Genomic DNA, 26,785 nt, shown 5'->3' with positions numbered 1-26,785 from the left:
TCAGAATTTTTTTTATTTTTTGAATATTACTGTAGTTGATCTTGTTTGTGTGTCTAATTGTGTTCTTCTTGTTCTGCAGAGAAAGGAGCTTGGTGTGGTGGTGTACGACTGCAAACCTCTGGCCCTGGACCTGCACAAGGTTTTTAGCCTCTACTGGGGGCTTCAGTATAAAACCTCCATCCCCACCTTTTGGTCCAAGCGTCTGTTTCCCTTCTTTAGCAGAGAGAAACCTGGAAGTCTCTTGGTTAACCAAACAAAAGTTGAAACCTACATCTCCGTAAGTTAAAGAGTATCAGGTTTTTTTTGTTTTTTTGTTTTCTTTTTAAGAGACACCTGTTGGTTTGTTTCCCACAAAGAATGATAGTTTTAGATGTAGGATTAAGAATGTATTTATGAAATATAAATTTGTTCAAGATATGAAGACACTGTATTGTTTATTGTTATGTTTTGTGTTGCTGAGAAAAAAACTGGTAGAATAACAACTTTAATAAATGTACCAAATTCTCTTCTACTTGGAGTACCTTTAGCTGGAGCTGTTAAAAATGCTAACCAGGAAAAAAACATTTTCTTTTCATTTCACAATAATTCATTCATTTGTGATAGTCTATTGGATCTCAATTAAATACCTTGGCTTTTATGATTACAATCTGAGTATATGTTCAATATATGCAACAAAAGAATAACTTTACAACAGCATCTAATATTGAAGAATTGTCATTTATGGCTACAACCACACATATGAGTCAGTATTTTCTTTCCCCCATGTTATAATTAGGCTGGCACTGATGTAAATTTCAAACTGAAATGGCCTTTGTTCATTACCATTATATTAGAAGCATTACCCTTCAAAGGATTTCTGCTCATCATCAAGATCCTTGTTCTAGTCTCTTTGGTAATAAACTATTTACACAATGCTCTGATGTCATCTTCAGAGTACAGCACACAGTCAGCAGTTGTGTATTCCCAGTCCAGCAGTCGTAACGCGTCCTAACTGTATTTGCATTCTGCTTCTTCCCTGTTGACAGAGCTCACCAGATGTTCTTATCACTAAGGATCGCAGCAGCGATCTGAAAGCAATCTCCGCAGTCATCCAACAGGCCCGCCATTTCATTTACATCTCCACTATTGATTACCTGCCCCTCCTCAACATGCAACGGTTAGAGCCCGTCTGCCACTCTATGCTGTTTTTGGCAAGGATTGACCATTAATAACTTGAATGCATTGCTTTGACCTACGTGATTTATCATCCTCTGCGCTTCTCTGTGTGTCTGTCTAGCTCAATGCATGTGGATTTCTCTGCACCAGAGCCAAGATACTGGTCTCGTATCGACGGCCTTTTAAGAGAGGCGCTGATCTTGAGGAAGGTTCACGTCCGTCTGCTGATAAGTTGCTGGGAAGAAACTCATCCTCTTACTTTTAACTTCATCTGGTCCCTGAAGAGCCTTTGTATGGAGCAGGCCAACTGTTCCCTGGAAGCTGTGAGTGCAACATCACTCTGTACTATTTTCAGCTCCTGTATATGCGCTGTACCCTCACTGTACAATTGTGTGCCTCTGTTTGTGTGTGTAGAAGTTCTTCAACGTGCAGAGGGACAGCGGTCTCAGTGGAATGAATCATAATAGATTTATGGTTACAGACAAAGCCGTTTATATAGGTAAGCTCATCTGCAGAGTTACGGCACTACTGTTTCAACTCTTCACTTACTGCATGTGACAACAGAGTCTGTAAGCATTTTTATTTCAAGCACTTTATGATTCATTTTTACCAAGATCTATATTTTTGTTAAAAATTTTAGTAAATTCCCAAACTCCAAAGCACCAAATGTCTTCTCCCAATCATCTGGGAGAAGGCCTTTTTCTTCTGGAAGCATATCTATTGTTATCATCCCATTTGGACACTTGTAGAAGATTGAAAGTTCATTCCCATGTGGTTTAAAAGTTTTACAAGCCCCTCACGTCACTGAAAGGTCGCCTATCTGGTTTTCATACAGTGGAAAACTGTGAATTTTACACCACTGCTCTCAAAACATAAGTTTGTTTGTTTTTTAATTTTTTTTAACACAAGCATTCATGACATGAAATGAAGTTTTACATATAATCTTTCTTAGTACCTTTGTGAACACTTACAGCTACGTTCCAAAATTAAATATGTTTTTTAGAGGACAATCAGTAACCATTTATTGAAACCATTGTGTAAGAACTCTGTGTGCGTCAGACAGGCACTAATTCAGATCTCTCATCAATTGAATCTTCCTCTGTTAGAAGGAATAGGCAACTCCGCAGATGCAGCTTCGAAGGTTTATTGTAGACTGACAAGCATCGATGAATATGGGATGAAAGGTGGTACAGTAGATGAGTTTATGTATGTGTATGTGGGTGTGTGTGGTTATCTGAAACAGAAAAACAATAAAGTTACATTAATAACTATGCGAGTAAGAACGGCTACACATAGGTATACGACAAAGAATGGTATGCAGCACCACACAACTCCTCCAGAGGGCACTACAATACCATCGGTAAAATGTAAGCACACTAATGACAAAACTGTCAGAAATACAAGTTAGTGTTAAATACTTTTACGTAATAATAATAATACAATAATATATATGTGACATATATATAACCGAGTATAGCACAACCTGAACTATTACAGATAATTTCCTGTACCGTCGGCAGCCAAACACGAGGATGTCCCCACCTCCTGTGCTAACAATCGACATAAACACCAATATCGTATATGAAACGGCACACTTACATCATATAGAACGCACACAGGTTTTACACAAACAGGATAAAAAGGGATTGATGGTGGATGTCACCCGCAGACGCCACTCCTTACAACAGTAACACAGGAACATGAGATCAAAAAACTAGCCCAGCTATGTGCAACGATAACAAGCAAAGGAAACACAGATGCACCATGGGTAATGTAGTTGTACCAGAACGGACAGACTTTTAACAGCCGCCCCTGTATTTGTAAGCAAATACACACATGCAAAGGCTGTCAGTTCGAAGGAGGATCCGAATCTGCAGGCACTTCCGGAAGCTCCACCAGTTTGGTTACCGGTCGGATGTAGAAACTGTCCTTGACCTTCACCTCGGCAGCTCGAACTACACCATCCGTCCCAGGGAAAACTTTAGTGATGATTCCAACAGGCCAGAGTCCACGGGGAAGATTGGAATCGACAATCATTACTATTTGTCCCACAGTGGTATTGCCTGTAGATGTCCTCCATTTCTGTCTCAAATGAAGTCCTGGAAGGTAGTTCTGGATGAAACGTTTCCAGAAATGGTCGCTGATAACCTGACTATGTTGCCATCTCCTTTTAGATAGGGCATCATGAGGACCATATACTACTTGTGGTAGTCCTGCGTCTCGCCGCCCCATTAGTAGAAGGTTTGGCGTGATGGGATCCGGGTCCGCCACATCAGAGGATGCATAACCGAGAGGTTTAGAATTAAGAACGCCTTCAACCTCTATGAGAGCTGTTAGAAGCACTTCCTCTGCCACAACTTGGTCCTTAAGGATAACTTGTAAAGCTGATTTGACTGACCTAATTTCTCTCTCCCAGGTGCCCCCGAAGTGAGGAGAATGTGGCGGGTTGAAGTTAAAGTGGATCATCTGTTCGGCTAACCGTTGTTGTAACACTGGGGCCATATTTTCAAAAGCGCTCTGAAGTTCTTTGTGGCCTCCCCTGAAGTTGGTGCCTCTGTCAGACCATAGCTCGTACGGTTTTCCTCGGCGAGCAATAACTGCGTAACGACATCAGGAAAGAGTTGGTGTCGAGGCTAGGGAGGAGATCCAAGTGAACACATCGAGTGGTCAGACATTTATAAATAATCCCCCATCGTTTCTCACTGCGACGTCCAATCTTAACTAGATACGGTCCAAAACAGTCTACACCTGTAGACCAAAATGGCGGTTTGTAGAGTCTCAGACGAGCTGATGGAAGGTCCGCCATCTTTGGTGTGGCAGGTGAAGCACGCCATCTCCTACAGTCCACACACTGATACTGGTGTTTTTTAATGGCCTGCCGACCTCTGAGAATCCAATAAGTGCGCCTTATCTCTGCATAGAGTCTCTCTGCACCCGGGTGAAACAGCTGAGCATCGTAGTGTTTTATAATGAGACGGGTCAATGGATGGTCAGGTGCTAACAAAATCGGATGGATGCTATCAGGGTCCATATCGATAGCTTGTCGTAGGCGGCCTCCAACTCTGATTAAGCCACTGATGCTGTCATATTCAGGGGAGAGAGCACTGAGCCGACTGCTTGAGGGCACAGCGTCACCTGCTTTAAGGGCTTGGACCTCTTCTGGGAAGCTATCCTTCTGTGCAGAGCGAAGCAGCTGATTCACTGCCTCTAGACGCTCAGCAGCAGTGAAGGATGTAGCAGCCGCCCCAGTCAGGGATTGGTGGGTGGCCAGAATCAGGTCCTCTAACGATGTGACCTGTGTAGGATCTGGTAGACTGTGAGATGTGGATGTGAAGCTACAGAAAGCAGTCTTTCTGAGTTCTTCACTGTCACAATTTGTAGACTCTGTTGGAGTTTTCGGCCAGGCGTCTGGAGTCTGTGTAAGGAAGTGGGGGCCTTGTGACCAGCGGCTGGAGATGGTGAGCTCTGACAGTGATTTCCCTCTTGTGATGTCATCAGCTGGATTTTCACTAGAGTTCACATATCCCCACTGCTCTGAGAGGGTCAACTCCTGTATTTCACAAATCCGAGTCCCAACAAAGACCTTGTATCTGCAGGAACTGGACTGGATCCACTTTAACACCGTTGTAGAATCTGTCCACAGATATACAGAGTGCAGAGGTAAAGAGAGTTCACTTTGGAGTACTTTGGCAAGTCGGGATCCTGTCAACGCAGCACACAGCTCTAGTCGGGGAATCGACACCTGTTTTCGAGGTGCAACTCTTGAGCGTGCCATAATGAAGGAGGTTGAGATATGTGCTTGTTGCTCTGTGACTCTCAAATAGGCAACGGCTCCATAGGACCTCTCAGAGGCGTCACAGAAGATATGAACCTCATTAGTAGCACCAGTGATGCTGTGAGAACTGTAGCAGCGGGGAATGATGATATGTTGGAGGTTAGACAGTTCTTCCTCCCATTCGACCCACGACTGAAGCAAATGTCCTTCTATGGGCTCATCCCATCCTCTTTCTGTATTCCACAGGGCCTGCACAATGAGCTTGGCTCTTGTGGTGTATGGACAGATATAACCCAATGGGTCATACTGACTGGCTAGCACCTTATAAATGTTGCGCAGTGTGACAGTTGTGTAGGACACCGAGCGATGCTTGTATCCCAGAACATCAGTTGGGCAGTGCCAGCTGAGACCCAAAGTCGATTCCTGCGGATCAAGACTCTTGAAGTTCAACCATAACTCACAACTTTCTGACCTAGCCGTGCTGGGCAGATGGGCAATCACCGCAGGGAGGTTGCTAGCCCACTGTCTTATCTCAAATCCACCTTGTAATAACAACTCTCTCATTCTGTCAATGAGCAGCTTAGCCTCTTGTGGGTCAGAAAGGGACTGCAGACAGTTGTCCACATAAAAGGCTGTATGGATGGATTCATAGATGTCCTTATGAGTGTCTTGGTGCTCCTTTACGTGTTTCTGAAGAGCAAACGTAGCACAGCAAGGGCTACATGTTGTCCCAAAGGGCAAAACTTTCCATTCATACACATCTGGGAACCTCTCAGTTTCACCATCTCTCCACAGGAACCGTAACAGGGGACAGTCTTCAGGGAGCAGGCGGATCTGGTGAAACATGGCCTTTATATCTCCACTCACTGCCACAGGATACTGACGGAAGCGGAGGAGTACGCCCAGTAGTGTAGGCCCCAGAGGAGGGCCTGGCAGGAGGTAGTTATTGAGGACGGTGCCCTGGAACTCAAATGAGCAATTAAAAACCACTCGTGCCTTATTGTTATGATGTACCATGTGGTGTGGTACGTACCAAGATTCAGTAGAATTGTTGATCTCTTCTGGAGTCAGCTTCGTCACGTAACCAGAATCAACCAACTTCTTGATCTCTTGGTTGTATGTACAGGCCAGGTCTGGATGTTTAGTCAGCTTCCGCTCTGTGGACCTCAGCAGACCTTTAACTGCTTCTAAAGGGGCGTGCATCTGAGGGAAGTCTTTCCTCCTCAGCAGAGGAGTGGCATATCTCTCCACGCCATTTACCGGAATCCTGATGGTCTTAGCCTCTAACATGGTTATGGCTTCTCTGTCCTCCTTTGAGCGTGTGACTTCCTTCTCATACCTATGTATGGGAGCATCCAGTTGCCACAGCCGTTGAACATTCTGATACAGGTCCTCAGCAGGAGAAAGGCATGATGTATGCAGGCAGTGCATGTCTCCCTGCTGTGTAGGCATACTACTACTTGGACCTTGGATGGCCCACCCCAGCTTAGTGCAGATAGCGACAGGCCCACGGGCTGGACCACGCCTGATGGGACGAACCGGCGTTATGAGGTGAGCATTGTCTGAACCGATTAGCACCAGAGGCTGTATCCGGTTGAATCCTTCCAGCTGCACTTGTTGTAGGTGATGATACCGCTTCTTCAAGAGCTCTACTGGACAGGACTGTTCAGCTAAGCTGAGCTGTTCTGCAGTAAAAGCATGTGTGATTTTGTAACGCCGTTTTGGTTGGGCCTTCGGAGACACCTGGAATGAGACGTAGCCTCCCTTTATCTGGATCACATCTTGACGGACGGTGCGCAGAGATAATGTTTCCTTCTCTGGTGTTAACCCTAACAACTTAATTGCAGCTGGGAGTATGATGGTTTTCTCTGAGCCGTCGTCGAGGAGAGCATACGTGTCTAGAGATGTCTTCTGATGGTGTAACTGAATGGGCACAACCTTGAGCATTACACGGCCAGAGTGACTGACAGGATCCAGATATACTCTACGAGTACTCACAGTTAGGATGTTAGGGTCCTGCCTTCTAGCTTCAGCCAGGTCATGAAGCACTAATAAGTGCTGTTCTCCACAGTTGGTGCAAAGCTTCTTCAGAGTGCACTGTTCCGGAGTGTGTTTACGGCCGCAGCGCCAGCATTTAGATTTATCCTTTAGCCAAGTGGCGACAGCTGTGAGGTCTAGCTTTTTAAAGTTCTCACAGCCACTGAGGTAATGCTCTGTTCCTTCACAGTATGGACAATATGGCTTAAACTTCTGTTTCTTCTTGGGAAGGGAAGAATGGCTCTCAGCTTCTACCTTAATGTCCGTCTTTGGCTGTGTTTGAGCAGGATCTGAGCCATAATATATGGATGCAGGCTTACTCGGTGCTTTAGGCCCTGTAGGCATTCTGAAGTTACTTCTCTCCAATCGTGGTCTATCCGATGACTGTGACTGAATGGCCTGCCTAGATAGCTGAAGAACTTGGGACTTCCGTTCAAGCCATTCAGAGAGATCGTACATGTTGTACGTGCGGCTGCTGCCAGTATGTATAATACCACGTGTGATACAGTACTCTATGAAACTGTCTCTGTAGCTAGGAGGGAGTTTGGTGAGTAACCTGTCTACATGTGAACCACACTGAAGCTCACCGGCTGCTACATCATCCATAGTACTGAGGAGACCTACTAGGCTAGACACTGCCAGGGAGAAGTCTTCAAAGGCTTGAGGGTCACCGACTTTCACCGGAGAGCAGTTAAGGATAGCGCTGAGTTCACTCTGGATTAACTGTCGAGGCTGTCCATATCTCTGCTCCAATGCTCGAATTGCACTAGTGTAGGGAGTACGGTCGTGAATATAGCGCCTGGCAACTTGTAGAGCACATGGATGCTCTAAGTGATCCAACAGGATGTGATATTTATAGTCCTCTGTGAGGTGTGCATGGGGCCCCAGTAAGCTGTCTAATCCTTTCTTTAACAAGGCAAATTCACTCTCTCTGCCTGATTTGAATGTAACCAGTCTAGGCTTTGGGATGCCGTATGATGTTGCCACAATCATCTCCATCAGGTTTGGCTGATTCACTTCTGCTGTCGACTGTAAGGGAGTTGTAGTTTGATATATATCTGGAGGTGATGAATATGTTACAGGATAATGGTGGGGAATGTCAGCAGATGGAGCTGCATAAAGCTGGCTGCAGTTCTGTTGTGCTGCCGCTCCCTGTAATGGCTGATACAGCGGTGTGGCAGAGGCTGCTGGGGGGTTATATGATGATGCAGCGTCTACTTGGTCAGCATGGCTTGGTAGTTGCTGATGATGGTATCTCTGCCTGTAGAGAGACTCAGCCTGATATGATTTGGGTTTCTTAATCTGCATGGATTGTGCTACTTGGATGTCAGGTTGTAGAACAGGCTGTATTACATGTCTCACTCTAGGCGGTGGAGCTGGCAACGATGCTTGCTGGATTTCTGGATGAACCGGAAGGCCTCTCGACTGTAGAACAGGTGAAGGTCCAGACCGACCTACTGGCTGGAAGGCTGTGTTCATCCAAGGCTGGGACGCAGGTGATGACTGCAACACATGCTGCAGTGCTGCAAGTTCATCTGGCTGTGGATCTAATGATGCAGCATCTTGTATTGGTCTCAGTAGGTTTACAGGTGTTCTGTTGTCCTGCCTTGCTGGTGTCACAACGCTCAACTGATCCCTAGCGTGATCCCTGGCGTCACTGCTATATGTGTTCACACCGCTAGGCTGTGATTGGAATGCAGGAAGGGATTCTGCTCGGTTATGTTGTTGAGTGTGACTGTGTGTCAAGAGAGGGCTGCATGACTTACATGTTCTCTCTAGTTGATCCACACGCCTGGATAATGCACCACTGGTCTCCTTCATGGTGATTTGCATCTGATTCATTGTTGCTAGAATGTTGCCCCATACTTCTTCCATTTTGTCCCATCGTTGCTTGTTATCCTTATCAGATTCTCCTGAGCTGCTGCTTGTTGACAACTCTGACTCCTCTGGATCAGATAGGTCATGTTCATACTCCGCCAGATGTCCAGGAAGCTTCCTGTTCCTACGTGGACGGGGACTATGCTGGTGACTTTTCTCCTCAGGAGTGTTGTCTGGTGATGTTGCCATGATGTTGATTCAACCAATGAAATATCCGGCTCGAAGGACCATTTGTAAGAACTCTGTGTGCGTCACAGGCACTAATTCAGATCTCTCATCAATTGAATCTTCCTCTGTTAGAAGGAATAGGCAACTCCGCAGATGCAGCTTCGAAGGTTTATTGTAGACTGACAAGCATCGATGAATATGGGATGAAAGGTGGTACAGTAGATGAGTTTATGTATGTGTATGTGGGTGTGTGTGGTTATCTGAAACAGAAAACAATAAAGTTACATTAATAACTATGCGAGTAAGAACGGCTACACATAGGTATACGACAAAGAATGGTATGCAGCACCACACAACTCCTCCAGAGGGCACTACAATACCATCGGTAAAATGTAAGCACACTAATGACAAAACTGTCAGAAATACAAGTTAGTGTTAAATACTTTTACGTAATAATAATAATACAATAATATATATGTGACATATATATAACGAGTATAGCACAACCTGAACTATTACAGATAATTTCCTGTACCGTCGGCAGCCAAACACGAGGATGTCCCCACCTCCTGTGCTAACAATCGACATAAACACCAATATCGTATATGAAACGGCACACTTACATCATATAGAACGCACACAGGTTTTACACAAACAGGATAAAAAGGGATTGATGGTGGATGTCACCCGCAGACGCCACTCCTTACAACAGTAACACAGGAACATGAGATAAAAAAACTAGCCCAGCTATGTGCAACGATAACAAGCAAAGGAAACACAGATGCACCATGGGTAATGTAGTTGTACCAGAACGGACAGACTTTTAACACATTGGATATCTAAAGTGTTTGACATAAATGCGGTGGACATCACAACCACAATATTGTTTATTATCTGATTCGATTGTTCTGAGTAAGGATTGTGGGTAAGTACTAGCCTTTGAGCAGTCAATCAGCCAACTGATTGTGTTTTTTTTTTTTTTCTCCAAATAGATTATCACTCTTCTTGGCTTTTGGTTTAGTCAAAATGAAACTGAGACATTACATATAATCCTGTTCAGTGCACTGGTGGACATGTGAAGTTTGTTTCCAATTAAAATGCATGCTAAAGAAGTCTGCTCAAATGAGTCAATAGTCCATAAAGCTCTCAGTAAATCATTATTACATATAACTGTGTCGGTATTTGCATCTTATTGCAAAATCAACCTTCTTCTTTCTCTGGTCTGTTTTCTGACAGGCAACCTTGACTGGGTGGGGAATGAGTTCACCTATAACGCAGGAGCAGGCCTTGTGATCAGTCATCCAGCAAACGTGACAGAGAGGAACTCCACAGTGGTGGAGCAGCTACAGGCTGTTTTCAAGCGGGACTGGTTTTCACGTTATGCCAACACAATACAGACTAATAAAATCCCAGTCTGCAGCAAGCAACAGATCAACAAGTCGGTGCTTTTTAAATCCAGCCACAGAAACTATGGACCCTTGCCAGGCCAACATGACACTGGACCTGCACCACTGAGAAACCATCCAAAAGCTGAGCGACCCACACCGGACAAAATAGCACACAGTGAAGACAGGCTGAAAAAAATCAACTCGCACAGCGTGGCCAGTGAACATGGGCCAGTGATGATCGACCACCAAGAGAGGGCTGGAATGAAAATCAAAATGAGTGACCTCGATGACGAGCGTGCACAAGTAAAAGATTGGGAGTTTAACATTTCAGAGGATCCGCCCAGCCGGTGGGCTGAAAGCAGCGGCTTCAGAGAGATCTCCAATGGATCTCTGTGACGTGTAAAGGCCGATTCTGTCACTGAACTTTTGTAGCATTTTAATATTGTCCTTTCTGAGTAAAAGATTTAAGCATATAAATCTGGCAGATATTCTCACATATCTTCGTGACATCCCGGGATGTCACGAAGGACATGGGTTGGATTCCACAGAGACATAAAACAAATATACTTGTCACATATTTAACCAATTCTCAGTCAAAGAATGTAAGTGAAGTTAAACCGATTGCCTGAATATGCACTATAAGATGTTTTTGGCAGTCATACCTTAATGCCCTTTACAAGGGGGAAAAAAACACCTGCATGCCTTTGCAGAGACAGGAAGAGGTGCACAATGTGCAGCTATAACAGCTATATCTATTTGGTAGCTCTCCAAAATAGATAAGCTTTATAATAATTGCCTTTTTTGTAAATACTTTTGTTAATATCCAGTAATACTTTTAGAGAGAACACATTTCTAACTAAAAAAAAAAAAACCCACATTGCTCCATTTATGGGAAAAAAAGACACTAATGTGGCTCTGCCCAGACAATGCTTTTAGTCCTCATAATGGAAATAACTCCATTAAATTGATTTTGAATACTGACCCAAAGCAAAGGAACTGAAGACCTAAAGGCTTTTTAAAAAAGGATATCCATCAGGGTTTAGTCGGTTGCAAGTTACTGGAAACCACATAAGACTGTATGCATCAAAGTGAATTGTAATACTGACACTGACACAGATTTAAATGATATAAGCATTTGCACAATTTTCTTGTTGCATTGCTACTACTGAAACCCTCTCACTATTCTCCCCCACCCCCAGACACCCCCTCACACGCACACACACACATACACACACACAAGAGATACAATTTGGTATTTCTCATTGTGGACAATGGTCTTTTACTTTGAAGGGCTCCCGACAAAGAAAAGTTACTCTTCTTTTATTCCGATATCCCAACCAAGCAGGAGGAATAGTGCATTTCTATTGTCTCTTCCCAAACACAGCATTGTAACCAGGGTGCACACAGAAAAAAAGGGGGGACACTTGGATCTCTGCTTTACACTGAATCAATGTGATTAATTTTTAACCAAGCTGACAGCTGAAGTAGCTGCTGTGGACCCTGAAGGACATGTTGGACTGTGACGTCATCCCTGAACCCTACCTGCCTTCTCTTTAACGTAGTCATAGCTGTGCTGTAGATTGCTAGGAAAGAAATACCACATAGCACTTGACTGAAAGCTAGTAGCAAATTTCATTTTTGCATTTTGAATATTAGCATGTAGCCTGTGTTTACACAAACCTCTAGCCACGCCTTTTGTGGTTAAGAACTATATGTAAAGTTTTTTTTTTTTTTTTTTTTTTTTTCTTACTCTAAAAGCCATTAATCAAACAAACAGAAAGGCATTATCTGCTGAAACTACAGTTAGACGTTTGGGCATCTTGTCTTTATTACGACTGAAATGAATTCATCCGTAATAAAGGTCTGTCTTTCAGCACCATGGAAAATACCAGTAAAAATTTAATTAAGCACAAACGCAAAGAAGTTTGTTGTAAACAGAAATAGAGGTCCACAGACAGGAATTTACAATGCCTTACAAACGTAATCACACATGTGCAAATGTGCAATGTGCAAGACGCTGTATAAGCATATATCTGGGTCAACCGCACTTTACTCTTTGCTGCGGAGACTTTTATTTGTTTCCCTTGTGTTTCTTTTGTCTGGAACACAAAAGGACCAATTAATCAGTAGCTCAATCAATCATGCAATAACATCACTTTTGAAGAAGAGAAATCAAGGGAATGTTTTGTAACCTTCACCTCACACTGACATCTAATGCCAAATCACTGATCTCAGTGGAAGATCAAACAAGCATGTGCCAAAAAAGTAAATAAAGGAAACACGCTTGACATGAATATCTTCTGCCACCTGGTGGACGATATTAAAAAAAAAAGTAAACTTTCTACATGTAGGACAAAATATTTGTCAAGTGTTTCATAATGTTTCACAGGATTCACACTTGCTGCTATATAAGTCACTAAAACACCCCTTTAATAAACAGTGGTTTTCAGTTCCCTATAGGGCTAATGCATGTCACTTAGGATACAACGTACAAACTGTCATGTCCGATTTCAGCAGAAGTTTGGTCTGAAAGTGTTCTGACGCCTGTCGTTTCATGTTATTAGATTTTAGCAGATGTAAATAAAAAAAAAAGTCACTTTACACCAACGATATGCTTAATTCTAACGTGTGTATGTACTTTCCATTTTGTTTAATGCATTGTTTCACACTGGACGTATATCTGGAATGCATTTGATAACATTGCAATTATGAGCTGATTGCGACATGTCTTGGCAAAAAAAATGCTGCTAATATACTCTGCCCATGTCTTTGTATGAAATAATACCTGCCCGTATGTTTCCCTCCTAGGAGGGACTATATGCATGATATTGGAGTTTGTTTTTACTTGGAAGAAGTGACATCGAACATGTCACTTGTCAAGGTTTGAAACCAGAAACGACTTTGCAAAAACCTTCATGACAAATTAAAGAAGGCCTGTTTCTGTATTACTTGCTAGGGATTATTTTGACTGATAAGATATGAGGATTTTTTATCCTCATATCTTAGCATGTAGCCTGTGTTTACACAGGCTACATCCTCAATCAAAAATCCAAACTTTTTGGATTTTTGATTTAAAGATATATCTTTATGATGTCAGGTGGTATGAAGGTGTTTGTGGAGCCACAAATTTCCAAATGAAGAAATGACTTTCATTTTAAAGCTAAAGCTTCTCAAAGTCGCCTACATTTATTCTGTTGTACCGGCATGACATTCTGCATGCACTGCCTTTATAAACTTTGCACAGTAAGCTATGAGCCTTCACAGAAGTTAAGTTAAAAGGGAACTCTAATATACCTTTAAAGATATGAATAGAATGTATATTTATGGAATATTATTGTAATGCACATTACTGCTTACCGGATTGGTTAGTTTTTACTCTTAATAAAAAAAATAAAAAATCCTATTATTGTTTGCGATTTATGTTTCTCTGCATTTATTCGTCAACAGGCACATCAATTCTGAAAATTATTGCATCAGGGTTCATTCTCACAAAAGCTAATGAATATATTTTGAGTTTAAAACATGTGCATCTGTTCGATACATTATATTGTCAGAAAATATACAAGGTCCCAGTCCTTTCTTGTAAGCCATCCATCTTTTTCAAATAACTAAGACAACCCATGCCCAAAACTAATACATATGGATTGGTTAAAAAGTAGCCAGTTTCTGGTAATCTATATTGTACAAAGAAAATCTTTAAGCGGAACAAACAAACAAAAAATCCTTTGTAAAATCAATTTCTAAAGCTGTACAATTTATTTCACTACAATCAGTTTTTGGCAGGTGAATGCTGGCAAACATTAAAGCAGACGAGTTGTAATTTACATGATTAATGTGCCTAAGCAAATTTTAAATATAAAAGTATCTATGTTTGCAAAATAAATGCTCAAGCTTTGTCAAAAAAAAAAGAAAGAAAAAAAAGTGTTATCAGATTAAAGCAAGAAAATAAATTTTAAAAAGTCAGTAAATAATTTCTTTATACTAGCAGACTATTCTTCATAGAATAGTCATGGTGCACATTTTAAATGAAATTAACAACATAAGACTTGTTTCCTTACAGTGTTGAGGAAACAAATTTAACAAACTGAACGTTGGAAGAGGATTTATCTGACCTCTAATATTGTCCCCGAAATTAGGGGACACTAAGCGCGAGGGCTATCAGGTCAGAGGTCGCACACCTGTCCTGACACCTTTTCCGAAAAGAGATGTTCAGGCCAAGGAGGTAACAGCGCCATCTGGTGTCTTAAAATCTAACGGTCTCAGAGCAGCGCACTGACGTAGCGGTTACCACAGCGACCGAGTTGGCGTCACCACTCTCTACTTTCAAATTCATGACTTCGCGTTTCTTCTCGAGGTTCCAGGCTGAAAACTCGCACGTCCTCGACGGAGTCATGACGACATGTCCGTGAGGAAGAGCTGCCTGTCCCTCTCTGTCCGTCTGTCGGGGCTGTGTACGTCCGAGTTGCCGCAGAGCTGGACCTGAGGGGTCGGAGTCATCGCCGCGTCCGTACGTTTGTCCCCCAGCGTCGGCCAACATGGCTGAGGATGACAGCGAGTGGATTATAGAGAGCATCGTCGGCTACCTGGGGAGTCCCGAGTGGGTTATCCCTGTCACGGACTTTATGGAACACAAATGTACAGGTGAAACCTAGCTCTCATGTTTCACTTCACTCGTATGTGGAGTCGAATGCTTTGTGAACTGCGAGGCGGCTAAGCTAACGCTAACTTGTGATTGTGGTTGCGTCGCCAGTTGTGTTTCTGGTCTCTCTGCACATCTTAAGATCTGACATGCATGCGCGCAGTCAAACTGAACGGCAAAGTGTTCCTCTCAGCCCCAAAGACGTCGTCTGATTTATACTTTCGTTCCAGTTTTCGACGACGAGGATGAACACAAGCTCTCGTACACAGAAATCCATCAGCAGTATAAGAAACTTGTGAGTATAAACTTCACCAGTTTCACTCATCCGTGCATTCACAGAAAACTGCTTCCTCGTCAGACAGGCCTGCTGAAAGCTGTCTTCGTTTCACTGTAGGTGGAGAAACTGCTGGAGAATTATATGCAGGAGGTTGGCATCGACGAGCAGCAGTTCCTGGATGCATGCACCTCTCCCTTTGCCAAGTCTCAATCTTTGCAGGTATTTTGAGCTTCCTCTGCACACCACCGGATCCCTGCCAGCTGACCTGAATGCACAGGCTGACTGCAAAGTCAAGGATGGGATTTGCTTATGTAACACATCTCTCCTCCTCATCCATCCTCAAGGAAATTTAGTTTGTCTGCCAAAGAAGCAAAATCTGAAGCTTAAGTTTGTAATCTGCAAGCCAGATTTTGCAAATGTCTATTAAAAAAACTCTGCAGGGCAAAAGGCCGAATACTAGATCAGATTTGTAAAAACAACATATATATGTGTGTGTGGGGTGTGTGTGTGTGCGTGTGTGTGCGTGTGTATCAGGATTCGTAACATAATATACAAAATTATAGAAGGAATCATTTATCAGATAAAAAAAAACTGTTACAATTAAACATTTACATAAAGTGTTAAAAACAAAACTGTTTCCTATTTTAGGTCAGGCAGAGTTACCAAAATAATTTATCTTCTAAATGCCAGAATAAAGAGAAAGAGAATTTTATAATCAACTTTTTTCAGAGTCGAGCGTTTACATGGCATTTGGCAGAATTACCAAGGTTGGTAATTGTTAACTTTGGGTTAAATGTTTTTGGGATATTTCCAGAATCTTCTTAGAATAACTTGCTGGAGTTTTGGTCCATTCAAATCTTCCATGGGTGGGAGATCAGAGCTTTGTTATGGCCTCTCCAAAACATTGACTTTGTTGTCATCAAGCAAATTGTAACTAATTTACTGGTATGCTTATGCTGTTGGTGCTCAATGTTTAACTTTCTAGGTTATGTCTTCCTATGCTGGGTTAATATGTCTACATAATTTTCTTTCCTCATGATTTCATGTTATCTGTGAAGTGCACCAGTCCCTTCTGCAGTGACACATCCACACAAAATGGTGCAGTTTGCACTTGGGATAATGTTCTCAAGTTTACAAGCTTTCCCACTTTTTCCACTAAATACAATTCTTTGATTTTTAGTTTCATTAGACCACACACGTCTCCAAAAGTGTGTCTTCCTCACATGTTCAATTCCTTTCATTGAAGATGAGGAGACTTTTAGACGCTTCAGCCAGCATTTTCACCGTACATTTGTAGAATAAAAGAGCCATGTTATATATGCTTGCAAATTATAGTTTCTAATAGACAAAATTGGCACTTTCAGAAATGTTGAAAATATAACAAGCAAAGCCTAACAGCAATGTAAGAAACATAAAATTAACTCGAAAAAAAAAGGAAAAACGAAGCCACACTACCACATGCAAACTTCCAAAATGGAAGAAATCAATGCAGTTTTCTCTCTTGTTATTCTGCTACAACCCTAACTGATTTAAGCCAGCAAGAGGTTAGTCTGATTTAATTGATTAAAAAATATGTTTCTTTTTTGTAAGAATATGCTTTTAACTGCAAACTGATTTGTTTTTGTGATTTTTACTTTTGCCCTGAATTTGTGGCTCTTCCAAACCATTTCAACGCTGAAGTGAAGTCCTTCTTTCCTTCTGTGAAAAAAAACATGTATTCAACAATGGTTTGTTGACATCACTTTAAACTTCTAAAGGTGAATCGTAGAAATCATCTATTTGTGCCCTAAGTCCATTTATTACTGGTTTTGATAAAGGCACTTCTAACGGCAACATAAAGTTGCTTCCAAATATTTGGCCTGCATTGGAGTTGCCTCCAAATGTTTAGCTTGTAGTGCAGCTTGCAGAGAAATATAAACCCTACATGCAATAAAACACCCTCTTTAAATCATGTTTAAATTTCATCCTACAACAGTTTTTATAGGATAACATTAACAGACCCACATAAATAAATGTTAAAAAAGGTTTTGTTTTGTTGTCCTGGATTTGAGTCAAACGGCACTCGCTGATGCTGATCACCATTCAGGTGCAAAATTAAGATTAAATGTGTCTTAAAATCTTATTTTGCTCCTACGGACAATGTTTCCATGTTGGGAAGTTTGCTAAAATACTTGGCTACAGCTAGCATGTTTACATGTAGATAATTTGCTTTATAAACTTGGCACTTTTCTTTAATTTTTGTACTTTTAAGCAGCTGCTCATACAGTCTCTTTCACTGTCATTGTAATGGATGAACAACTTTCCGGCTGTAGGAGGTTTCTCTTCATTAGGTTTCTATGAAGTTGTGCAGAAGGCTTTTAGTGGCCAATGTCTGTGATCAGGTGTGTGGCAACAGGGAAACCTTTAAAAATATGCTGGACAGTGAGTCCCAAGGTCTAGGGTGAGAAAAAACTACATTAGAATTTGATTGCTACTAAACAAAGAGTGTGACATGGCTGTGCTAGATCAGCAGTGATTAAGTTTGGGATTTATTTGCTGTCCCCAGGTAATTCAAATCTCATTAATTACCTCAAAGGTGAACGGTTGCTGCCTGCAAACACAATCACTTTTGCTTAAAAAGCAAAGATTTGCTAGTGGTGTAAGGTGGGGGTTTGTGTAGGCAGAAATGCATTTATATTTGTCAAAAACAGTGTTTTATGCTTTTAGTTAGAATTCTAAGTTGATGACAGTTCCTCTTGAGGATCTCGGCTCCCTGGCAAATAAAGCATAGTCAAAGACCGAGATAAAATCACTGAACACAGTACTTAGAGACATATTTAAATTGCATCTATGTCTGTAGATGCAATATTTAGAGGATGCACTGTGACTTTAATAAATGTGAAAATGCATGTTTGATTTGGATGCAATTCTGCTGCTGAATCTTCCTCTGTTGTCACATATACCATGCATTGCAAGGTACACACTGTAAATGAAGAGGCTAATTAGTCAGAAGATCCAATTGCACTGAATGACATTAAGAACTTTGCCAAACTGCTGCCTAGATGTGGGATTGGCTCCTAATAGAACAGGAAGTCAGTGTATAAGATTAGCTGTAAGCATAGCAGTGTTTGAAAACATAGCCGAGTATACGTGGGGATTATTTACGGTACAGTAAGTGCATCCCTTTCTGATACCTCCTTCATAAAGGCTGTAGTCAGCTAAATGCTTTAACAGAGTTTGTTTTGCAATATCATCCTAATCAAGATTTTTTTGTTGTGAATGAATGTTCTAGAGTTTGATTTGGGTTTGCTCAGTTTGTTTTCCAAACTTTGTTTTTGGGGTACCCCTGTATAATTCTTATTGAGAAAAGTATGACTCTAAATAAGACGATGGACTATTAGGATTGTTGTGAATAAATAAATTAATTAATTTTTTAAAAATGCCAAAAAAAACCTCAGATTTTGAGATTCATTTCAAAAGTTTTCAAGAAATACATTGGCTATATGCTAATGTAGAAAAGCCACAATTTGTCATAATTAGCTGCTTAAATTTACAATATTAAAAACTATGATGTTCTCTAACATTGTATAGTTCAATACATTTGAACTATCAAAGTTGTCAGAAAAAGCTCAGAAGCTAAGTCAGACATTTGGAGCAGAAAATGTCAACAGTCTTCTAAGATAGAGGGCTGCTGTTATTTTGGAGATGTGCATCTGGGTATTTCCCAAGTGGTGAATCCGGGCTCTTTTCCTGTATCAGAACCATCTCTCATGTGCAGACATGTTGTAGCTGCGTGTATTCTGGATTCCATTTGCGGCGTTCATGGAGAGTCTGCGTCCTGGAGATGTTCTGATACAGCAGAAGAGCTTAGATGTACCACTTAGATAAACCCATGTATACATATATATGGCTTTAACTGTTGAAAAATGTAAACAAAAATCTTTGCAAATTCATAATTTTTTGACATAACATCCAAGTCTTTCCTTGTAAATAAAAGGCTTGGATCCCTATTAAATTTCTGAGTTTCACAGGGACAATGTACTCCTCTCTGGTTAATTGGTTTATTTTTTACTTGATCTAAAATTTCCCCTAATAGTCCTTATACAGATAAGTCTATGAATATATTTTTTTATGTAACTGACACATCTGCCTGTTCTCTTTTACCCCCTAAACCTACGTAATTATTGTGTGAGATGATTCCCTCAAAAGTTTGAGTCAGCTGAGTCATTTGTATTGTAAAAGGGTTTTCTCTTCTTTTGCTGAATTGTTTAAATTCAGCCACAATGAACGGTTTCTGAGTGTGAACAACCTCTTGAGGGTCACACCACAGCATGTCAATCAGATTTAAGTTCAGAGTTTGACTAGGCCAGCCTTCATTTTGTTTGCTTACTTTGTCAGTTCCTGTTTTTTGAGCAGTGCAAAAGCTTCATATCCAAGTCAGTTTAAATGGTAAATGGCCTGTTCTTCAGAAATGTCCAATTTTGAAAAAAGCCTTGAGAGCCATCAAAATCGTTTTGGATGGATGCAGGTTTTGTCCAATCCCTTTCCTATTGCTGAGTCAGGAACACAGAGTTTAACTGAGGCGAGAAATGTTGCAGAAATGTAAGTGTCATACACGTGGATGTACGGTACTGTTTCTCTGCACCAGATTTTTGTTGCTGTGAAAACAGAAACACTTGGTAACAAGCAAAAACTAACCCCAATAGTTTTCATTCTACCTTTTTACAAATTTTATCTCGTGCATCCTTGCCGTGTGTTTGTTTTTTTTTTTTTTTTTAATAAGTTTGTATTTCTATACTGTTTTTCTTTTGTTGTTGTTGTTGTGTTTTTCAGGACATTTTCCAGCCGGTTCTGGCTACAGATGACTTCCAGGTGTTTCGCTCGCTGATGGTTCAGAAGAACATGGAGCTGCAGCTCCAAGCCCTCAGAGTCATTAAAGAAAAAAATGGTACACAGACAAAAAACACAGACACAGTTTTGCTGCATATCCAAGCACGCACTTTCGGTGTGAATTCTGCTAATAAAATCTGTATGTAGGGGCCCTACCAGAGTGTCTGACCGATGGGGTTGACGTGATGACCGAACTAGAGCAGCAAGAGATGAAAATCCTGGAGGAAGTCCTCAAGTACGTTCCCTCTGTTTATTTTCATTACTTTGTTTCAAAAACACTGACATGAAGGTAGGTTTCTGTTTTCCCATTCCCATTTTATCAATGATGTAGGACCAACAATGAGGCTACATGGTTGATGTAGCCCATGAAACCGTTTTGCTGACCAGTCAGTGTCTTCTGACAGTCACTTCCATCATCCGCTCGGTTCCCGTTGTCTTCCTTTTAGCTGTTGAAGACAACAGCTCCTTTCTGAGACCGTTTTAAAGTAAGCAATTAATATAACATGTATGCTTTTAAATTGTGGTACAATTTAAATTTGCAAACTCTACACTGAAAGGAGATTCAGTAGGATTATTCTAACCACCACACCAACATGGAGACTGGTGTCAAACTCTGAGTTGGACATGTAAAACTGACTTTTTCAGGTTTGCCTAAATTTAGATCTGGTTTCTTTCAAATACTTGAAAGCATTCACACCCGTTAAAGTTCTCCCTCATTTGCAAAAACAGATTTCATCATATTTTATGATACACCAACAAAATACCAACAAAAGTGAATAATTGTGGATGGAAAATGACGCATGATTTTTGAAAATGTTTTATAACAAAAAAAAAATTTGTCAAGTATGGCGTGTATTTGAAATAATACCAACTGGTTCAATGCTTGGAACCGCATTTTATTTTTCTTGACTAAAATAACAAACAGTGATACATGTTTGTCTCCACCAGCTTTGCCCATGTAGAGACTGAATGTTTTGAAAAATAGCTCAAGCACAGTCGGGTCAGATGGAGAGGATTTGTTGAACCTCAGTTGTCATGTTTTGCACCAGCTTCTCTGTCGCTTCTGGGGAAAAAAATAAAATAAAAAAAATCCCCACATAATCAATTTGGCTGTCCTCTGACCAGGGCACAATCTCAGACGTTTGCCACTTCTTTTGGGAATCTGCCAACAGAACTTTGTTCTTGCCACTCTTCCACAAAGACTAGATTTGTGATCAGGTATAGTTGACAACATATTCTCCATCTGAGCTGTAGATTCCCGCAGCTCCCCTAGAGTAATTGGCTTCTTCTCTGACCATTGTCATCACAATTATGCACTACACACATTTGCCACAGAAAATCTCCATAGACTACATTGAGGTTGTGGTTGTGATGTGAGCATATTTATTGATAAGCTCTGACAGACGTGCAGCCTCTCACACTACTCTTGTTTACTATGCGTTTCTTGTCTATATGCGCCGATGGGGCATCTTGTAGCTCCTATATCCCAGCTCTCTAATGGGATTTTGCCAGTGACAGCCAGGCCAAATAAAAACACACCGAATCCAATAGGAATGCAGCTAAGCTCATTAGCTTTCAGCTAATTTAGGGTATCAGGATTGAAAGTTAGAACACGATGAGAAAATTGTCATCCCCTTTGTCTTCCTCAGCTACATCGGCTACCTTGGTCCTGGGACCCTTCTTTTTTAGGTCGTCACAAAAAGACCTGGCCGTTCTGGGAACTTTTCCGTCTGGAAAACGTGTCCACTGTCGAGTTTTAAGAGTAACAGAGGAATCACCAAAATGTCAGGCTTTTCGAATTTTTCGAAAGAGGCTTGACTGATAAAAACACTTTAACAAAACAGCTTTTTCCGACACTGAATTTAGGTGGCACCGAGTGTCAACACATCCAGGTTAGGATGTCCTCAGTCTGGTTCAGCAGGTTACAAACACCTAACAGGATTTCTGACAGGGAGCCATCCCGGTAACTCCGTCTCACTCTTTCCTCTCTGCAAATGTGTCGCAGAAGCCCGATTGCAGTGTGTGTGCCGTGGGTGAAATGGCCTTATCTTGAAGTGGCACGAATATTTCAAGAGCAAAAGATTGTGGAAGAAAGCCGTCGACAAGGTGCAAGTGCATCTCCAGAAATGTAAATAATACGTCAGTAAAAGTTTATTGGGTTCAGGTCAACTCTACGATGAAACATTAGAGTAAGGCTAACCTTTTTTTTTATTATTATTATTACGACAATAAAATCAAAATATTACGAGAATAAAGAAGTTATTTAAAGAGAGCTTCAACAAAAAAACGATAATGATGGACGTTACGTGTCTTATGAAGTTATGCTTTGTCATCGGTTTTACAGAAAGAAAATACTTAATTTATAATTAGATTTTTAGAAAAGAATGCAGGAAAGAAACTCGACTTAAATCGGATCTAGAGTGAAAAAAAATCTGATTTAATTTTGAAGCAATATCGCCCAACCCCAGTCCAAGAAGTTTAATCCTTGCCTCTGCTACAGTCGCGTATTTGTGATCTACTGAAGAGGGAATAACGGGTCTAAAAGCTGCTGAAGATCCTCCAGTTGACTCCAAAATGCACTGAAATATCCTGGAGTTGCTTCATCAACTGCTGTGAGAACGTCTGAACAGATACTGTTGTAAAAGTCGCCCGCGCCTCTGTTCCAGTATTAGACCCGTTTTCTCCTGCTACCGTGTTTTCAGGAAGTCGAAGGAGGAGTACGATGAAGAGATGTCCAGGAAGCTGCTCCTAGAGAGGAAGACCGGCTCCACTTCCAGCAGATCCTCGGATAAACCAAACGCAGGCGATGAGGAGGTCCGAGAGGCCACGCTGGCGTCCAGACAGAACAACTCTTCCAAACGCGCACCAGGTAAAGCAGAGACTTCCTAAACAGCATTAATGTTGGAAAAGGTTGTGGTAACAAAACATGAGCAGCTCGACATCACTAACCAGAGTCGTCGCTGTTTTTCAGTAGGGATTGTGCTTCTGTGTCACATTTTGAACATGAGTTACAATCATATAAGCAACCAGCTGTCTGTAAAGAAATGCTCTAAGCTCTAAGGGTTATAGATTTTAAGACTTAACTGATCGAAGTCACTCCAAGTCCTAGAAAAGCAGCGGCTGTCGTCCACAAACCGAAAATCCGAAGCCAGTTTCTGCATTTTGTCTTTTCGTTATTTGTGCGGCCTACAGATAATGACTCGACTGCTATTCAAACAAAACGGTTCTCTCAACTGTACAGGTTTTTACAGAAAAAGAGAGTATTTTAAGATCTAGAAGTTTGTACAGAAAACTTGGATTGTTTTCTTGCCTGAAAGGAAGAAGCTCCAGAAGAGAAAACATCTGGCTGACAATAGGGAATCCAGATTAAAGTTGGTGTTTCAACAAAGCAACGACTCTAAAAACACCAAAACCCCAGGATCTTGATCCAACAGAACTCCTTTGGGTTTACGCGAGACATTCATTCATTCTGTGAGGAAAACAAACGAGAAAAACGGAGAAATGTTTGCATGTCTGTTCACAAGTGTCAGAAGTAAAAAGTTAGGGCGGAGTTTCTCCGGCGAGACACAATAAGGCAGATTCTTCTTCCGTTATTCGTCAGAAAAGATAACACAGCTCCCGTTGGTTGTTGTAAATCCTTTGTGCAGACTCTGGCAGTAGCAGCATCCAGTCCAGAGCGCTGCCAGCCCTGCGAACTCCTACAAAATCCAGCAAGTCTTCCAACGCCAACAGCTGTCAAACAGTGGAGCACAGCGACAGCAGGGACGCTGCGGCCGAGGTCTACCTGCAGGAGGCACACCGGGAAGCGGGTTTCTCCAAGCCATACACCGTGAGTCCGAGCTTTCATTGCCTTCCTTAGACATTCAGCACACGTCAAAACCATTTCCAAAACCACCTGAAGTGGATTTCCACAGGCTGTAGAGCCGTTCAGTCCAAACACTGTGGTTAACTCCTCTACCGAAACTGTTTTTGTTTTTCTCTCCCCAAACGGTTGTGCTAATTCCAGATTTACGGCTTCAAACTGTATGCAGGAGCTGTTACCGTCAGAGCAGGAGCAGCTGCAGCAAAGGGCAGCGTATCTGCGTCAGCAGCGAGACAAGCTGCACGCCCTGAAGAAAGAACAGCAGAAAATCAGACAGACGCCCGCCCTGGAGGAGCCACCGGCCAGCCCTGCTCCCCCACCAACCGCCAACTCAGTGAGTACAGCCTTCCGTCTTTCCAAATGAATAACTTTCTCACTTCAGTGTTAGGTTTGTTAGAATGTGCAAAAGCATTTCTGTTTGCTAAAAGCCAGATAACCTTGCAAGAACATTTTTTAAGACATTGTTTTGTGACTTTCTTTGCATACTGGGCTTCAGCTTCATTTGAGCAGGAAGATGATTTAGCTTGACATGGTTTATTTGGATTGTTTCAATTTAATGAATATCTATAAACCCCGATGGCTCTATGACTTACTGATTTGTTTATCTTATATATTTGCATTAAACAAAAGTCATTACGATTGGGGGACATTTTGTTTTGTGTGTGTGTGAGCTGCACATGTCAACACAAAATTACCTTGAAAATGCTTGAAAAGTGTTTGAATTGTACAGTGGGAAAGGTGCACACACACCTGCACCATGTTCTCTTTCATCCTTTAAGTTCTCGGCTCACAATTTGATTTCCGGTGATTTTACTCCTTCATTTTTACGCCTGACATTTCTTTTCACTTCATTTTTTTTTATTCTTTAACTCCTTCTTGCTGTGTGTGATGGCCTCCGCTCTGGCCTGTCAGGAGGCAGAGGGAGAGCCCCAGATGAACGGGGCCAGCTCTCCTCCTCCTCCATTGCAACACTCGACTAACTCCACCAACCAGAAGGTGATCCATCAGCCCCCTGATGTGAACACACACGGTGCCTTGCAAATGTTTTCACACCTCCGACCTTTATTGTTTTCAGCAAATACATTGGGGAAGGGAAGTTTGCGATGTAACAAAATATGTGGAAAGGTTAGAGGTGTGAACACTGTTTGAAAGCACCGTGACCTTAGTGTTTACCGCTAGCGTCACCGTGTTTGTGTTTTCTCCCACGCCGACGAAACTTTGGGTATTGAAACCTAATCTCTTTGAAAGAGATTATTCTAGTTAACTCAAAGATGCACATCCTATCTTAGGTGTTGGCGCGCGTTCATTCTGTCAACATTCGCTGACCTCGCTGCCTGTCCTGACCTCTTCACACAGGACATATCTGCTGAGGAAAAGAAGAAGCTCCAGAAGAGAAAACATCTGGCTGACAAGCTGAAGGAGGAAGTCATCAAGAAATAATAACCGTCGATGCGTACCCAATAAGTTATCCTGTCTCATCTCTGTTCCTGGAACACACAGCATGCTAATTAACTTTATACAAGACCTGATTTTTTTTTTTTTTCAAAAGGAAAGTAGAAAATTGACTATTCTTTTTGCTGAAGTGATGCATCTGACTTTTTCACTAAGGAACTTTATTACTATTACTATTATTAAGCTAACTAAACAAGCCAATTTTCTGCAGCAGCATGCTGCTGAACGACGTACTTAGCTTTTGTCCAAAATCACTCACTAGTAGGAAGTGTCATTTTGTCAGTAAGTTTGAATCCAGTTTCCAGAAACCTGAGATAATTTCTCCAAAATTCACAACATGCATTGGGGATATTAGTTCACAATTTGTAAATATCTCCAGAGCTGCAACGATTAACTCATGATCAGTTGTTTTCCCACGAAAATGCTCTTGAAATCACAATTGAATATTCCTGATTTGAGGGGAAAAAAAGTATTTATTTATACTGTATATTACTGCGACTGATAAAATACATAAGATAGTGGCTTAAAGATATTGCTCAAATTGTTCTAACGTTAAGAGTTTTAGCTCAAAAATGTTATTTTATAGCTGACTGGGAGTGAATTAAGGCACCGCCATGGGGGTGCAAATGTGCAAAAAAAGGCGATGATAGAGCCATATGTAAGGTACAGATGGCCAAATGAAGTCACTGAGGTAAAACTATATATTCATAAATATTTCAGTACTTCAAAAAGTGAACCTCCTGTAGAATAATTACAGCGATCCACGTAAATTTGTTCTCATTTTGATGATCACAGCTTATGGAAACCCACTCGTTTCATTATATTCATTTTTATATGTACCTTCTGTGGTTCACCTGAATTAGCTCAAAAATCCTGTTTTGTAGCAGTGCTGGGGAGCTGAGGCGCAAACTTGGAAAATGGAGAACAAAGCTTGTGTTGGTTACGTAAAGTGAAACAACCATGCGATGGTTGATCAAAGCTGATGGTGCTAGCTCGCGCATGCTCGGCTTTTCACACCGTTTCCATTAGGAAAGGGAAGCCTCCTCCGTTCACACGGAGTCAAGAGTTCATGAGATTAACACTAATCACATATTCCCAAAGGGGCCAAGAATGCGATGTGGTTGCTTCACACGAATGCAGTATTCATTCTCAAGGAATCAGCAGTTTTTACTTTAAGCATGTATGATGCACCGGTTTTGTGTTTGTACGTATATGTTATACATGCTGGTTTTAATAAATCACATTTTGTAGAAACAACTTGAACTCCAGGCTATAGAAATAACAG

General features: G+C 41.4%; 2 protein-coding genes across 3 annotated transcripts in view; both read left to right on the top strand.

Moving 5' to 3' along the window:
* LOC129359708 (inactive phospholipase D5-like) overlaps positions 1-13,799 on the top strand; it is a 57,618-nt gene extending 43,819 nt beyond the window's left edge. Inside the window, exons 6-10 of the mRNA XM_055029528.1 lie at positions 80-277; positions 1,026-1,156; positions 1,277-1,478; positions 1,570-1,654; positions 10,250-13,799. Of these exons, the coding sequence (XP_054885503.1) occupies positions 80-277; positions 1,026-1,156; positions 1,277-1,478; positions 1,570-1,654; positions 10,250-10,797 (1,164 nt within the window). The 3' untranslated portion in view covers positions 10,798-13,799. The remainder of the gene's footprint in view (positions 1-79; positions 278-1,025; positions 1,157-1,276; positions 1,479-1,569; positions 1,655-10,249) is intronic.
* An 896-nt stretch (positions 13,800-14,695) lies between these two features.
* On the top strand, positions 14,696-26,757 carry cfap36 (cilia and flagella associated protein 36). Of its 2 annotated transcripts, XM_055029469.1 has the most exons (10): positions 14,696-15,042; positions 15,271-15,335; positions 15,435-15,536; positions 20,130-20,244; positions 20,334-20,421; positions 22,889-23,055; positions 23,834-24,015; positions 24,218-24,382; positions 24,961-25,044; positions 25,405-26,757. In XM_055029469.1, the coding sequence occupies exons 1-10, from the start codon at positions 14,937-14,939 to the stop codon at positions 25,486-25,488; spliced, it is 1,158 nt and encodes a 385-aa protein (XP_054885444.1). In that variant the 5' UTR covers positions 14,696-14,936; the 3' UTR covers positions 25,489-26,757. The 2 variants fall into 2 exon arrangements, with proteins under 2 accessions (XP_054885444.1, XP_054885445.1); XM_055029470.1 differs by lacking the exon at positions 24,961-25,044.
* The last annotated feature ends 28 nt before the right edge of the window (positions 26,758-26,785 follow it).

This window comes from Poeciliopsis prolifica, unplaced genomic scaffold (assembly GCF_027474105.1).
Source record: "Poeciliopsis prolifica strain line A6 unplaced genomic scaffold, Auburn_PproV2 SCAFFOLD005, whole genome shotgun sequence".
NCBI classification, from domain to species: domain Eukaryota; kingdom Metazoa; phylum Chordata; class Actinopteri; order Cyprinodontiformes; family Poeciliidae; genus Poeciliopsis; species Poeciliopsis prolifica.
This window is presented reverse-complemented; position numbering and strand designations above follow the sequence as displayed.